We start from the raw sequence: 17,669 nt of genomic DNA on the forward strand, positions 1-17,669 counted from the left end.
AGCAAGGGAATTTTGATTGAGGGAACAAGAGGAGCAAAGAATGTTCAGACTGCAAACATTGTCAAAGGATAGTATGTAGCCTATTTCTAATACAACCTCATGAAACTACTTGGACATTCACCTTTGTTATTAAAAAAAATGGCATGGTGCATGAATACGGGCAAAATGAAAGGGCTTTTTATTCCTGTTATTTAGTGCCCAAGTATAATTTCACCACAAGCAGGGACAGAGCTATAGAACTATTTTTCAGTTGATTTCTTTTATTCTTTTATCAAAGGACTTGATCCAATACAGAGCCAGGAGCTACATGTGGTATGTACAGAAGTCATACCTTTCCATTAAGTGAAAAAAAGCCTTCAGTAAGTTGCCATGGAAACAGCCTGGCATCCATTCTAATTTCTAATAAAGAATCTTAGTCTTCTAATGAAAACCTATCAGATAAACATATTTCTACTTCAACTCTTCAGTTGCTAACTTTCTAAATATATTTTGGGATTTTTTTTTTTAATTTAAAAGAAGTTAAATATGTGCACCTGGCTAGAATATGCAGAGCTTGGTGTGTATTGCTTTTGTTTTAATAAGTACTTTTGCTTTTTTTTATATAAAAAACAAATAAAACAATTCCTAAAAATTCAGAGGTGCATTTTATGGCCACTGTAGTAACATCAAGGAATGATCAAAGTGGTCTGTAAAGGTCACAATTGCCAGTGTTCATTCAACCCATGCCCTACGAAACTGCTGAGAGAAAGTACCACCTCCAGGGTATAGCAATGGTCACATCATAATCCATCTCATAAAGAGATCTTTTCTTCGTTCATTGAGTGAAACAAGTGGCCCATGAGCTGATTTTTTACTATGAGAATCTTAACAAATATTAAACCTAATATATGACCCGGGCTGGTTTGCACCGTGGATAGAGCATCAGCCTGGCGTGAGGATGTCCCAGGTTTGTCTGCCAGTCAGGGCACACATGAGAAGTGATCATCTGCTTCTCTTTCTCTCCCTCTCCCCCTTCTATCTCACTCTTCTCCTCCCATAGTCAGTGGCTCAATTGGTCCAAGTATCAGCCCCAGGGACTGAGGATAGCTTGGTTGATGCAAGCATCAGCCCCGGATGGGGGTTGCCAAGTGGATTCCGGAGGGGCACATGCAGGAGTCTGTCTCTCTATCTCCTCTCCTCTCATTTAAAAATAAAAGAAAAGATGGAAGGGAGGGAGGGAGGGAAGGAGGGAAGGAGGGAAAGAAAAGGAGGAAAGAAAGAAGAGAAGGAAAGAAAGAAAAGACATGATGTTCAATTTTAGACTGAAGTTAAAACATGTTAAAATTGGCCTGACCTGTGGTGGCGCAGTGGATAAAGCGTCGACCTGGAATGCTGAGGTCGCCGGTTCAAAACCCTGGGCTTGCCTGGTCAAGGCACATATGGGAGTTGATGCTTCCTGCTCCTCCCCCTGTTCTCTCTCTCTCTCTCTCTCTCTCTCTCTCTACCCCCCTCTCTCTAATAAAAATGAATAAATAAAATCTAAAAAAGTAAATAAATAAAAAATTTTTAAAAATGTTAAAAATTGATCTCTAAGATCTGTACACAAGAATTCCAAGTAATTTACGATGCCCCTTCCGGAAGATGGAATTTATCTTTCCTTCCCACCTGGTATGTGGGCTGTGCTTATTGACTTGCTCCCAAAGAGTAGACCATGGAAGGGGGTTGCAGTAACTACTGTGAAGAAAAATGGCAAGTGCAGCATTGTGAGTCTGCTCTGTGAGTCGTGTCGATACCATGCACCCTGCATGTGATTGATGAGAATTGCACTTCACTTTTGTGTTGTTCCTCTTAAAAACCTATAACCCCAATCTAAGTAGATAAGTTAGATAAGTAATTAGACAAACCCAGACCAAGGGACATTACCCAACTACTACTCCTCAAAATTGTCAAAGTCATCAGAAAGAGGAAAGTCTGAACATCCGTCAGCAGGTTAAGGAGATATGACAAGCAAATGCAATGTGGTAATCTGAATTAGATCCTGGGGAAAATGAACATAGGATCATATGGAATTTTAGGGAAAAATTAGTAAAATCTGAACAGTTTGAAGTTTAATATTTTAAAAAAATCACTGGGAAGGAAAAAGCTCATATGAAAAAGAATATACAAAAAGTGTGTGAAAAGGGATGGTGTTTGGGGCCTAATAAAGCACAGTTCAAAGGCAGGGTCTTTTACTTTCAAAATGAGTGACTTTGGGGAAGTTATTTAACCTTTTCAAACCTCATACTTCCCTTTTATAACAGAGGAATAATAATGCTTACCTTGAAATGTTCTTGAAGAAATGTATAGTATATGATATGTGATATATCGTATTTAATATACATTATATTTCAAAGAACAGCTATCTTGTTAAACATACAACAGGTGCTCCCAAAATGTTATTAATTTATTTCCTTCCACTTGCTCCCAGCCCAGCATCCAAAGGCCTCTGTTCCTTTGCCTGATGATTTTTACTGCCAGAGGCTACTTTGTCTGCGTGGTCACATCTGGGGAACGACACAGTTTTACTCCCCAGAAGCATACCTCAAGCAGAAGCTGAGGGCCAGTGGTGTATAATTATCCCAGCTTCCTCTCCCGTGCAGGGGACTGAATCTATGGTGCTGGTTCCACACTGGTTGCCACATACCCCCAGCAGGATTAAGTTATAGTTATTCACAGTGTTATTCCTTATTCATGTACTCTGTATTTTCTGCTTTCCCTTTCTTATTCCTTTACTGATCTGTCCTGGGATCACTACCTGATGAACTACTTGTACTTGAAAATATCTCAGCCCTGGCCGGTGGCTCAGTGATGGAGCATTGGCCCGGTGTGTGGATGTCCTGAGTTTGATTCTTGGTCAGGGCACACAAGAGAAGCAACCATTTGCTTCTTCATTCCTTCCTGTCCCCTTCTCTCTCTCTCTCTCTCTTTCTCTTTCTCTCCCACAGCCATGGCTATTGGTTTGGGTACATTGGCCCCAGGTGCTGAGGGTGGCTCCATGGAGTCTCCACCTCAGGCACTAAAAATAGACTGGTTGTGAGCATGGTGGGCAGAGCATATGGGGTTTGCCAGGTAGATCCCGGTTGGGGAGCATGCAGGAGTCTGTCTCTCTGTCACTCCTCCTCTTACTTGGAAAAAGAAGAAAAAACGATAATAATTTAAAAAAAATAAGAAAGAGTTGTACCTGATACAAAATAAGTATATCTTTGTGCCATCTAGGACATTATGATTTACTTTGAGACATATATATGTAATTACTTTTGTCTAATATATGCCACATACAGGAGTTTTAGGAAGTGTCTAAGGACATAAGTAGAAACCTTTTAAAATATGAAATATTACAAAAATACCATTAAAACATATTAAAAATAATGGGCCTGACCAGGCGGTGGCACAGTGGATAGAGTATCTAACTGGGATGTGGAGTACCCAGGTTCGAGACCCTGAGGTTGCCAGCTTGAGCACAGGCTCATCTGGTCTAAGCAAAGCTCACCAGCTTGGACCCAAGGTCACTGGCTTCAGCAAGAGGTTACTCGGTCTTTTGAAGGCCCACGGTCAAGGCACATATGAGAAAGTAATCAATAAACAACTAAGGTGTCGCAATGAATAACTGATGATTGATGCTTCTCATCTCTCTTTGTTCCTGTATGTCTGTCCCTATCTATCCTTCTCTCTGTCTCTGTAAAATAATAAGAATAAGAATAATGGTATAAAGTTAATTTGCACATAACAAAGCAAACACTAACAGAAATAAAATACTTTATATAGACATCATGTGAATGGCACATATTATTGCTGCTCTATTTTACATTTACAAACATAAATCAGCAGAACCTCAAAGACCATATATGTCTTGCTGTTCCATGGTACTAATCAGTGAGTTAATGAGGAAGGAAAAGTGTGTATTAAATGGCCCATGGCTAAAGGGCATGAATAAAGAATATCCCATTCAAGAACTTACTTTTCTTCCTATGAAATTTATATGTATAAGGGCTAATATGTAAGGAATGATGCGCTCATATGCTCAAGGAAAAAACATAACAGTACCAGCAAGAAAGAAAATTTGTTACATAAAATCCTTAGTATGAGCATACAGAAAATAGAGTTCAAAGCATGCTGGAATACTGGAGGAAGCTCTTACAAAAATGTTGGCACTCAATTAGATGCTTTATGTGTCACACTCAAAGTTTCATAAAGGGCCTACATAGTTTGGAAAAAGCCTATAACATTCAACCTGCTCAAGAGTAGCAGCTGAATAAATAAACAGATGATTGGATGAATAAATAAATGAGAGAGGCATAGCATAGGAGAAGGTGTCCCACAGGATGAGAAGTCCAGTTTTTGCATGAATATCCTTTTTCCTGATGTTCAATGTGTTAATTTTCTATTGTCAGCAAATTCAGTGGCTTAATACAACACAAGAATATTATCTCACAGTTCTGTGGGCTGGAAATTCAGGCACAGCATAGCTGAGATCCCTACTCAGGGTCTCACACAGCCGAAATCACGGTATTGGCTGGAGCTATGATTTCATTGGATCCTCTTCCAAGCTTTCTGGTTATTGCCAATTTCAGTTCCTTGCAGTAGGAAGACTATGGCCCCATCTTATGGGGTTTCTTTGTGGGGTTTTTTCTCTTTCAGTCAGTGGTTGCTTTCAGCAAGAAGGGGCTGTCCTCAGTTCCCTGCCATGTGGCCCTCTCCTAAACATGGCCATATGCATCTGGAAGGCCGGTAGGAAAATCTCTCTCCTCAGTTGGCTAATAGAACTTCTTATATAGAATAATGTTATCATGGAGTGACTTTGTTGTCATAGTTAAAGTCTGACCCACACTCAAAGGAAGCGTGTTTATATGAGGCTTGTACACCAGAGAACAGAAAGTTAGGGTCATCTGAGAATTCTACCACAGTCCGCATCAAATAGCCAACAGGGTATCTTTTGAAAGGGATTCTGATTGGGCTTAAATTTGTATTCAATACTACAATACTAAACTATAAGAATCTGGAGCATAATGTTTATATATTAGATTTCTTGAATGGTCGATTTTCTTTAAAAACCTTCGAAGCAGAGAAACTATTAAACATATATGACCTTTACCATCAGTAGTGTTTAAAATGGGAAGATTTAACAATAAAGTAGAAAGAAAACATAAACATCAATCACATTTTGCTATTGTATTAGTGCATCCCACTTATTGTATTACTTCACTTTCTTACTCTGTTTCCCACAAAATGGATGAGAGTATTCCAAAGACAAATTGTTTTCATTTCAATTCAGTAAGTGAAATTATTGGGCACACACATTTTTCCTAGAATTGTTTTTATAGGTGCTAAAAAAATATCCTTAGCATTGTTATTGGGACAGCAAGGCTTAAAAATAAAACAAATGAGACAGAATGTAGTAAATGTAGATTATATGTCTAGATTTTGCCCAGACAGTGACTAATATTGAAATGTTACCTGGGGCAACTACTGTGTTTAGAGTTAATGAATTGTCTCATTCAATTTCCAAAATAGTTCAGGAAACAAGGGCTTTGTCCCTTTTCCCAGAGAAGGAAGCCAAGATTTTGACAAAGCTTCACAGTAACTTTGTTCTGAAGAGCGTTAGAGGGAAGTCTCAGAGCCAGGTCGGTGTCATTTTCCAAAGCCTGTTGTTTTAGTGCTATCCTTCCTCCAATTAACACAGAAATGATGCAGTACCTACAACACAATGCAAATAAGCTATATCTAGGTAAGAGTCATTACAGAGTGATACATGGAGAAAGTGAAGAATATGCTGAGATTAAAAGGGGGGCCGGTAATCATTTCCTGAGCAAAGCAGAATAAAAAGCATAGTCCCGGGAATGTGATCAGCACATACCAGGTTGAGGACTGAAGAATGAGATGACTGCTGAGCACAAATGAAGAAATAGCAAATTGTTGCAAATACTATAGTTATGCTGATGTAAAAGGGGAAGAGTTGACGCGTCACAGATGATGTCGGAACCGGATGGAAATATTGAACATGAGATTCACACCCACATCCTGTTGTTAATAACAGTTTTAGATCATTACAGGATGGTGTGACATACGGTAAGAAGGAGCATTTTGAAAAGTAAATCACTTTGCTGAAGTTCTAATTATTGTTGCTAAATATTTTTTCTTGTCATTTCAATACAAATTTTCCTGGGCTATTTTTACCAAAAGAGGGAATAAAAAAACCAGTATATTTTTATTTTCTTATAATCTATCTCTCTGGATGGTTGTTAACACATTTCTCAAATTGGTCACGCTTCAAATAGCAGTGTTATCCCCACAGGGTTCAAGGCTCCAAAATGACTAAATGATGGGCGTGTAAGGGGTGTGTACAGGGCACTATCGTCAAGTAAAAGAATAGCGACAATGAGTTTGGGGTCCAGAGAGACCTGTCACTAAGCAGCACTGGCAAATTGGGTGAATCATGTCAATTAGTTGGCTTTGGTTTCTTCATATAGATGGTGAGGCAGTTTGCATAAAATGACAAGAGTCCCTTAAAACTGAACTTTTATAGAAAATATTGTCCTGAGGCAATAAACAGGAAAATAATTTTATAAATGAATATCTAAATCTAGGGAAATCACAACCTGTATAACAATGTTAATAAAATACATATGTGAACCTTTTAAGTATACTCACAGGTTATAAATAAATATAATTTAAATATATAAAAATTATATATTTTTTTCATGTGTAAAATATGTCTTCATCTAAGGAAAAAAGAAGAAATCCTGTGGCAAGATGGAGTCAGCAGAGGGCATTTCACTTCTGAGCCCCTTGCTGAAGGCAGCTCGATCCAGGCTCTAATAACAATGCAGTGAAGTGCTTTGAAACTGGCACTGCTTGAACAATTGATATTTGTCTGCAACTTTTCAAGGGTAAAGATGAAAGTGTTTTAAAGAAGTAACTTACATCATCAGAATTTTAAGCATGATGAAACCTTTAAAAGAATAGATACATAGAGGCTTTCGTTGTGTGAAAAACAGCATTGACTTCACGCAGAATATTTTAGAAGATCATTCTCATAGATATTTAAATGCAGTCTTCATTGTATATATTTAAGGAATTATAAAATTCCTTTGGACGTACTTACCAAAATGAAAAGTCCAGAACAAACCAGATGCATGTGTAGAATAATGATAATGCTTATCTTGTCTTTAAAAAATATATTAAGATTCAAAGGAATTGAGATCGGAGTGTTGGAAATCATTGCTAAACTCATTCAAGTATGTAAATGAAGAGACAGAAGTTAATTTGATCTCTATGAGTATGTATAAAAGCAGATAAATCACCTAGTCCTCTGGTTGGCAAACTGCGGCTCACTAGCCACATGCAGCTCTTTGGCCCCTTGAGTGCGGCTCTTCCACAAAATACCACGTGCGGGCGCTACCTCAATAAGGAATGTACCTACCTATGTAGTTTAAGTTTACAAAATCTGGCTCTCAAAAGAAAATTCAATAGTTGTACTGTTGATATTTGGCTCTGTTGACTAATGAGTTTGCCGACCACTGAAAGAATCACTGTATGGAAATATAAATAGAAATATTATTATTAAAATTATTGTACCAATGCTTTTGTAAAGTATAACTGGATATTATAATTTTCAACCCAGACACCAAGATACAGTAGTAATGAAATCTAAAATCAGACTTTCCTATATGCAGAATTTAAAATGACAATTTGAAAAACTGATTCTTTGAAGTTTAGATCCCTCACCCTGCATAAGGAATAAAAGGAGCTGTATTCATTTCCTAGGGCTGTCTGAACAAACTGCCACACGCTGGATGGTTTAAAACAACAGAAATCTATCATCTCACAGTTTTTTGAGGCTGCAAGTCAAAAATCAAGCTGTCAGAGAGGCATAATTTTCCTGAAACCTGTAAGGAGAATCATTCCTTGCTTCTTCTTGCTTCTGATATTTGCCAGCAGTCCCCAGGGCTTGTAGGGGTGCTGTTAATTCGACATCTATCTCCCGAGTCACAGGGCCATTTTCTCTCCATATGTCTCTGTCTTCTTACAAGGACACCAGTCATTTTGATTAAGGGCCTGCCCTACTCCAACATGACCTCGCAGTGACTTAACTAATTACATCTACAATGACCCTATTTCCAAATATGTTCACATTCTGAGGTACTGAGGTTTAGTATTTTTACATATTGTTTGCAGGGATACAATTCAGCCCTTAACAGGAGGCGTCAGAAGGTGGAGAACGCTGTAGGGTTTTCTCTGCGGGGAGAAGCTGCTCTCTCTCTGGAGGGGTGGGGTGGGATTCTCGTCTCCAGTGACAAGGCTCGGAGGAGGAGGGCTCAAGGCAGGAACAGCTTCATGGGTCTGCAACCCATGCAGTTGAACAGGGCCTTGTAGTCTTTAAAGTCTTAATAATTTTTTTTTTTGTTTTTATTGAGTTTATTAGGGTGACACTGCTTAACAAAATTATACAGGTTGCAGGTGCACAATTCTGTAACACATCATCTGTACACTGTATTGTGTGTTCGCCTCCCCCAGTCAAGTCTCTTTGCACCACCATTTATCCCCCTTACCCTCTTCCGCCCCACCTCCTCCCCAGCAATCACCACGTTATTGTTCCTGTTCATGAATTTTTTTTTCTTTTTTTCCTTTTTGCTCAATCCCTCCACCCTCCCCTCCCATTCTGCCCACCTCCCCTGACAGCTGTCAGCCTGTTCTCTGGTCACACATTTTCATTTTGTATTGGAGCCTGCAAATTATATAGGACACCACTTTGAAAGCTTGCTATGTGCTTCTTACGCCTGCGGAGTTTGGCAGGTTGCAACCTGCCTCGCACATGGTAAAGATGGTCCATGCAACTGAATTGCAGCGACTGCCTTGCCATAGTTCTTGCCTCTCTGAGTTGTGAAGTCATAAGAAGGGGTTCACTTAGAAAATATACATTGTCGTCTCAGCATTGCAGTGGAAGGTACATAGTGATGGGAACCTCTGAAGGACCACAAACACTCAGGAGAGGGTGCATTAAATCTCTGCCAGGCCAGAGAACAGGAAGGAGCTATAAAGAGACAGTTCAGGTAAGACCTCTCCTATACATTTACCACCCTGGAAGAATCCAAAACTGATCAGCAGCCTGGGGAATCTGGGAGTGGACAAGGAAGGTAAGGATGAACAAAACCTTAAGACTATGAATACAGAAGTCAATGCTGCACTATTCTACTATAAGCTTCCAACCCAAAGCAGTCTAATTTAGAGAAGGGGAGAAAACCTGCTATTATGTTTCATTCAAGTTTCAATTGGTAATATTATGCAGACCATTCAAAATTTTAAACTGAATCCCCAGAGGATCTAGACGAGTAAGCATAAAATTATACACACTGTAGTTTTCATCCAGGTCTGGAGGGAATGATGTATTATCTCTTTTGATACATTTTAAAGGGTTAATAGGTATTATGGGCTGAATTGTGCTTCCCTAAAAATAAAAATAAAAATACTGTGTTGAAGCTGTAATCTCAGTGCCTCAAAATGTGACTATATTCAGGCCCTGGCCGGTTGGCTCAGCGGTAGAGCGTCGGCCTGGTGTGTGGGGGACCCGGGTTCGATTCCCGGTCAGGGCACATAGGAGAAGCGCCCATTTGCTTCTCCACCCCCTCTTCCTTCCTCTCTGTCTCTCTCTTCCCCTCCCGCAGCCAAGGCTCCATTGGAGCAAAGATGGCCCAGGCACTGGAGTGGCTCTGGTCGCGGCAGAGCGATGCCCCGGAGGGGCAGAGCATCGTCCCTTGGTGGGCAGAGCATTGCCCCCTGGTGGGTGTGCCGGGTGGATCCTGGTCGGGCACATGCGGGAGTCTGTCTGACTGTCTCTCCCCGTTTCCAGCTTCAGAAAAATACAAAAAAAAAAAAAATGTGACTATATTCAGAGATAGGGTCTTTAAAGATGTAATGAATATAAAATGAGATCATGAGAAGGAGACTTAATCTAATAGGACTGCTGTCCTTATAAGAAGTGATTAGGCACAGATGAAAGACCCTGTGAGATACATGGAGAAGACGGCCATGTATAAGCCAAGCAGAGAGGTCTAGAGAAGAAACCAGTCCAGCTGATATCTTGGTCTTGGATTTCTTACTCTCTATTACCCTGATAAAATAGAAGTCTATTGTTTAAGCTAGCCAATCTGTGGTACTTTGGAATGGCAGCCCATTCAAACTAATACAATAGGAGACAAAATAAAAATGAGTTATTACAGAGATCAAAGTAATATTGGAAAGACTGATAAATAAAGAATCCACAAAATGGAACAAAAACCTATCATTTCTTGTATAGTAGCTGAATATTAAATAATTGAATAAAAATTGCCTTCTTGCCTGACCAGGCGGTGGCGCAGTGGATAGAGCGAAACCCTGAGGTCACCGGCTTGAGCACAGGCTCATCTGGCTTGAGCAAAAAGCTCACCAGCTTGGACCCAAGGTCGCTGGCTTCAGCAAGGGGTTATTTGGTCTGCTGAAGGCCCACAGTCAAGGCACATATGAGAAAGCAATCAATGAACAGCTAAGGTGTCACAACTAAAAACTGGTAATTGATGCTTCTCATCTCTCTCCATTCCTGTCTGTCTGTCCCTATCTATCCCTCTCTCTGACTCTCTTTCTGTCCCTGTAAAAACAAACAAAAAAAATGCCTTCTTAGTGGTTATTTATAGAGTTAGCTTGACCAACAGACTACAAGGGAAGATATGTATAGTTAGATAGCTCATAGTTATATATATATATATGTATCTAAAGAAATATGAAGATTAGGTATAAAACAATTTTTAAAGCACTATAAACTGTTGCATCTATACAGCACACAAAAAGATTTATACTTATTTTGCAATACTGTAAGTTGGTATACATTCATAGTAATATAAATTTAATTGCATGATGTAAAAAAATGCAAATTTATGTAATGTATTATATATGAATCATATCATACATGGTTTCTAACACAGTAGCTGTTCAATTAATGTTAACTCCCTCCTTATTCCTCTTTTATAATCGATAGATGAACACAGAAATTGATTATTTTACTCTTCCTGTAGTCACCTTAGCTTAAAGTGATCAGACTTTGGCTGACCTATGGTGGCACAGTGAATAAAGCATCAACCTGGAATGCTGAGGTTGCTGGTTTAATATCCCAGACTTGCCTGGTCAAGGCACATATGAGGAACAACTTGCTCCTCCCCCACCTCTAAAAAATCAATAAATACAATCTTTTAAAAAACAGTGTTCAGAGTTTGATTTAATTAATTGTCAGATCCAATCTGGCTTTAAATCAACTGAAAATAAATTCTAAATCTAATATTTGTATAACTCAATTCTAGTTTAGTTAGAAGTATTGGTAACCAATGATAAAGCAATTTGAGTGTTAACTAGAAAGAGAAATAGTTTCCAATTTTTGGAAAAGAACATATAATCAGACTACACTAATGAAAGAATCAATCTCATAAAAACAGCAACATGTATGGTATAGTTTAAAGTAACGTGTTGCATATATGCTCAGCTTTGAAATATTTTATCTTACTTTGTGATCAGGAATAAAACTTTTAACTATAGCAGAAAAAATGATTGGACAGGTATGCTACTAAGAACTGAGAGGACCTAGCTGGAATATTGACACAAGGAACAGACAATAGCCATAGGGAACAGCTGCTCCCTAGGAAAACTAAAAAGAGAGGTGAGGTTGTCCCTGGAGTCACCAGGAACTCACAACTGGTGAATCTAAAGGGTGACAATCTGTGGAGGTGGTGCCTTGCCAAAAGTGTCAGGAAAGCCTGTCATCAGGCATTAAAGCCCCACCTCCATCGAGACTTGGGGTGGCCAAGAGATAGGCACAGACTAGCAAGAGCAAAGCTGCTCGGCTCCATCCTAAAATCTTTGGATACAGAGCATCTTATCAAGGCAGGGATCCATATACAAGGCTACAATTTAGGATTAGTTCCAAGACTGGAAAAGTAGCACAGAATATCAGTTACTGAATGCTTCAGTGTACCTGGGCCTCTAGAGTATTTACATATAATATTTCATTGCAGTCTGTCCCAAAGTGGAATTAATGAACTTCCTACAGTAAGAGATATGAAAAAGCACAAAAAAGAAAATTATGGGTAAAAAAGATATAAAAGATAAATGAAATCAAACTTAATAGTTCTCATATAAAATAAAAAGGATATGTACATACTGACATGCACTTTTTATTATTTTATAGACTAAAAAACATCCTAGAAACACACATATAAATGAGAGTCTCAGGTACAAAAAAACATAGTAATCCTGATTTTATACTAATTACAGAAAATAATAAATGCGTTATCTGCAGATAGTTTTCAAAAAATAAGTACCCATGAGCCAAGCATTTTATCATCAGTTTAAATTTGTTTTCAAGTGGAAAAGGCAAAAAAAGATAATATATATATACAGAGATAGGCTCAAAAATATTTTAAAATTATAAATTCCTTGGATGTGAATTACTTAAGACTACTAATTGGCTAAGAAATGAATCAAAATTGGGAATTTAGGAACAAATAATGTGGTAGACTGCTCTCTAGAACTTTCAACATGTGAAATTTCCAAACTATCATAGAACCCTGAGGAAAATTATTGCTCATGCCATGACTATACCCATCATACAAAAATCAGTGGCAATCCTGGCTAGTTAGCTCAGTTGTTTAGTGTTGTTCCGAAACAACAAGGTTGTGAGTTCTATCCCCATTAGGGCACACATGAGAAGCAACCAGTGAATGCACAACTAAGTGGAACAACAAATGAATGCTTCCCTTCCCCTTCCCCTCTCCCTCCCTCCCTGTCTCTGTCTCTCTAAAATCATCAATCAATAAATAAAATACTAAGACCTGGCAAGATATGGTTGGAGTGTAGCCCTGAAGTGCAAAGGTTGCTGGTTTGATCTCCAGTCAGGGCACATAGAAGAAAAGATTGATGTTCCTGTATCTCTCTCCCTGCCTCTCTCTCTAAAAAAAAGTCAATGGCAGCTGTGGATGCTTTGTTGCTTATTTATATTAGTATCTGTATACCACTAAAAGAAAATAAACTGATTGAGAAAACTATTCTTGACATTGAAATAACCCTATAATGGGCAAAGAAAATTTACTTCCTTCAGATTAAAGTTTACTTCGTTACTTAATTAAATACTTTTGTTCAGTATTCACCCCTTATCCATGGAGGATATGTTTCAAGGCCCCCACTGGGTGCCTGAAACCATGTATAGTATGGAAACTTATGTATACTGTTTCTTTCCTATTCATGCATACATAGGATAAAGTTTAATTTATAAATTAAGCACAGTAAGAGATTAACATCAATAATTAATAAGAGTAATTATCAAAATAAAATGAGAGTTATCTGAATGCAAACAAAGTGATACAGTGACGGGGATATGATAGCGGAGAGGCTAGGTGACTAAGGGGCAGGGAGCGTGTCCAGCGTGGATGTGCTGGACAAAGGGAGGATTCCCATCCCTGGCAAGATGAAGCCAGGTGGCGTGAGGCTTCATCATCCTACTCATAATAGCACAGCGCTTAAAACTTATGACTTGTTTATTTCTGGAATTTTCCATTTAATACTTTCTGATGGTAGTTGATCTCAGGTAACTGAAACCACAGAAAGCAAAACCATAGATGAAGAACACTATTGTAATTCTATTCTTAAAAACTATTAACTGTTTGGGAAGGATACAAATACTTCTCTTTGATGGGTGTTTCTTTCACTATTATTTTGATTACTTGTATTTTCCATTAAAACTATGTTAAAAGTAGGACATTTTTCCACTGAATTTCATGCCATGAAGTCATTTTATATAGCTCAATTAAAGGCACTTCACTTACTTCTGAAGTTTTTTATTGTTGAGATGAATGTATAACCTTTGTGAAGAATTTCCTTTTAAGATGTTGGCTTAAGAGGTTTCTTGTGCTCCATCACTGACTTTGCGTGTTCTCTTACGACCTCTTGTGATTTTCAGAGAATCCCTGAGTAGCAGTACTGTAACAGCAATCTTTTCAAGGCTAACTTGTTCAGCTTAAAGACTAGGGCTCCGGAGTTTATAAGTGATTTGCAGGGCTGACTTCCTCCAGTTTTATAAGATTGCTTTGGGAACAGAAGACCCTGAGATCACCTTTTCCATTGTACTCCCTCTTGAGATTTCAAGGGAAAAAAATAGATACCCACAGAATACTGAACCATGGTTATCAGAGCTAATGAAAGAACACAACTTTCATACTTATGTAGTTAAGAAATCTCATGAAACTTTAATAATCAATGTTACAAATAAATTATTTGTACCAAGAACAAAGCACAGTTTATATAGTTTTTGTATGAATTAGCTAACAATGAATCTATAATCCACGCTGACACTGTTTGAATATTTCGAGAATTATAGTCAAGCCCAGCCAAAACCATATGAGAAAGATAAAGCATAGAACCTACCTTTAGTGATATCTCTGGAGAAGATAATTCTACAACCTTCATAGACCCACTGGCAATATTTAATAAAATTTACATGATGTACTTATGTTATGGAAAGAAAGATTTAAACTTCTTTATGCAAAACCTTGCCTCTAAAGTGAGAAATTGGTCATATGGTGATGGAACTATATAAAACTGCCCTTTATTGAACTCTATGCAACTTGCAAACTTTATTTTAGCGAACCTGTTGTGAGCTTTATAATATGGCAGGTATAATGCAGGAGATTTTTCTCTGGCAAATAATAAGCATTTCATAATTTAGTTTGTTAAATTGAAGCTTCACGAAAACCTTATAAAACAGATGTCACTGTCCCTATTTTGCAGTTGAAGGAAACAACTCAGAGAAGTAAACTAGTGTTCTCAAGGTTACACTGCAGAGATCATTTAAAAAGTTTAACTAACAGGAAAGCTTCCACAGATAAACCTGCTATACTGTGATTGTTTCTAAGGTATTATTTTATTAGCTGATTTTTATATTTACAGGTGTTTTCTTATACTGCTGACAAAGAAATCCGAACCGATGACTTGTGCTTGGATGTTTCTAGACTCAATGGACCTGTAATCATGTTAAAATGCCACCATATGAGAGGAAATCAGTTATGGGAATATGATGCTGAGGTATAGTATTTCTTTAATTGACTTATTTTTAATATTTTGACTTATTTATATACAGTATTTTAAATACGTTTAGACCCTAAGTTATTTTTTCTGCATTGGAAGAACTGCATTTTCAAGCATGCAATATCAGATGATATTTAGGATGGTATATTGTATAAATAAGTTTTTGCCAAATTAGTCCATAAATATAAAATATGAAAGAGAAACATAAATTCATTTTTATGTGTTTAATATTTGTTATCATAGGCACCTACTCAAAATAAATTAGGCCAAGGGCAGGCCATGCTTACCTGAAAGGCATGTTTGCAGATGCACCTACAACACATCAACAATATTTTCATATTTTAAATTTTTCACTGTTGGAAATTATGATATTTATGCTTCTCGCCATAAAGGGAAAAGAAAAAAGCTGACAAGTTTACCATGAACATTCATTATAACAGTAAACACTTTTCAATATTCAATAAACTAATTAGGTGCATAATCCGCTAGGCAGCATCTTTTCAATATAGCACATATTTCTGAGAGAAGAGAGGGAGAAAATCTTGTTGGGAATTTATAGCCGGGCATTGTGTAAAAACCAAATCAGCCACCAGATGGAGCTAATGAAAAGGAAATATCTTTCTCTGCATAAAGAAGCTATCTCGAAACAGCTTCATTTCTTTGATTCCTCTTGGCTTAACAAAATGAACTGGCTGTCCATGTTACATTGTCCACACTATTAAATGGTTGATGACTTATTTAAGATAAGACGTAAACTCCATTCTTACATGATAAATAATACAATATTGGTATATGAATTTCACATAGTGTTGTATTGTATGAAAGCTTAAAATACTCTGCAAGAGTTACATTTTAAAAAGCAACCTACAGGGCTGTTGGTATTATTGAATTCTAACAAGGTCTTCCTGTTTAAAATTTTTAAATGTCATTTGAATGTGCATGATGTTGTAATTTCTTAAGTGGAATATCAGGAAAACTTACTGAATTCTTACCCGATTTGAGACTAGTTATATAGGGTTAAAATTTGGCCCTAAAAGTTATATAAGATTGTCAAGTTCTTCAGATACATCTTCTGGGACATAATTAAGGCAAACACCACGAATCCTTCCTATGTCGCATCAGTGTGTTCTACTCAAGACTCCTCTGTCCTCTCGGTTCCTCATTCACCTTCTTCAACTGATCACCATTATTGCTCTCTTCTCTATCCTCATTACCACCCTTTCTATTAAGACTATGGAAGACATTTCCTCTAACGATGCCAGTGAGTAAATCTGAACCTTTCTTTACTCAGTTCCCTACCTCTTCTGTGAGGATGTACAGAAGAAGGAGAAATCTTGAAAGAAATATTTTTAAAATAAAACTTTTTGTTGTTGCTCTTTAGTTTTCACCAGGACTTTTTATTGAGCATGTGCTAAAATAAAGCTAGCATATTTTTATAAGAAAAGGAGAAAGAGTGTATATATTTTTATAAGATGGAGCATTGTTAAATTACAATTTTTAAACTTCTCTATAAATTTTGAGGGGATGATGGCTTTTATAATCATATCTCAAATTCCTTCATTTCTGAAATAACTATTGCTGATAATTAAGCAAACGTTTTTATTTATATTTTTTGTCAGTGATTAGAAAGATTATTGAATACTAAGGGATTTTGAGAGAAAAGTGAAAAAAAATTGACAGCCTCACCAAAGTTAAATAAATAGTTACTGTAAGTAAATTTACTATTTTGGATGAATAGGAGTTATCTATTGCAGTATTTTTAGATTATTGGAATATTTTGTATCATGTAAATTCTGTTTCTACCACCGATACAAATAAAGCTTATGGTATTGTTGTATGGGAACAGCAAGAAACAGATGTTTTTGCCACATGATTAAGTAGCCAAATTAAGGAGTCTCTCTTTAAAAGCCAGCGGCCACACGGAGGAGACCTAAGTCATTTCATTTCAAATCAATGCAGCCCCGAGCACAGTTTAGAGCTAGCTTTTAAAGACAAAATTACATACTGATTGGGGAATGGGGAGGAGCAGAAGCAAGCAGTAAAACAAAGCAGTGAAACAAGTTCTCTTACAATGTTTATCTGTAAGATTAATTCAGGGAGAAACATTCCGGGAACATCTGCAACCTTGCTGAATTATCCAAGGCCCCAGCCTGGGAAACCAGCCTCAAGGCCAGGGGTAGGGAGGTTTTTTTTTTTTTAGAAAAACTAAGTTCTGCTAAAAGTCTCTTTGTTTTAGAGAAAGTAAGTTCTGCCACAAAATTACTCATGCTAAGAGCCTTTCTTTTCGATATTTCAGTATGTCATAAATATTGAGAAATATTTAGTTTTAAATAAACTATCTGTTCATCTTACTAATTAAGTAACAGTTTAATTTGCTGTCTTACATGTTTAGGTTTTCAAAATTAAATTGTGATGTTCAACTTGTTTAAAAATAAAAATGTTAAATTATAATATAATTTTTAGCCAAAGTTTTAAATGTAGATATCATTATTACAGAGAAGTCACCAGAGAATAAAGTAATTCTAGGAATGATGTATTACTTCTCTAGAAAT

At 37.3% G+C, this 17,669-nt stretch overlaps 1 protein-coding gene across 4 annotated transcripts in view; it reads left to right on the forward strand.

Moving 5' to 3' along the window:
• Nucleotides 1-17,669, forward strand: part of GALNT13 (polypeptide N-acetylgalactosaminyltransferase 13) — a 555,106-nt gene that overhangs the window by 519,743 nt on the left and 17,694 nt on the right. For all 4 annotated transcript variants that reach the window (XM_066345193.1, XM_066345194.1, XM_066345192.1 and 1 more), the window contains exon 12: nucleotides 14,980-15,114. In XM_066345193.1, coding sequence (XP_066201290.1) covers nucleotides 14,980-15,114 — 135 coding nt within the window. The remainder of the gene's footprint in view (nucleotides 1-14,979; nucleotides 15,115-17,669) is intronic.

This window comes from Saccopteryx leptura, chromosome 7, assembly GCF_036850995.1.
Source record: "Saccopteryx leptura isolate mSacLep1 chromosome 7, mSacLep1_pri_phased_curated, whole genome shotgun sequence".
In the NCBI taxonomy this organism is placed as follows: domain Eukaryota; kingdom Metazoa; phylum Chordata; class Mammalia; order Chiroptera; family Emballonuridae; genus Saccopteryx; species Saccopteryx leptura.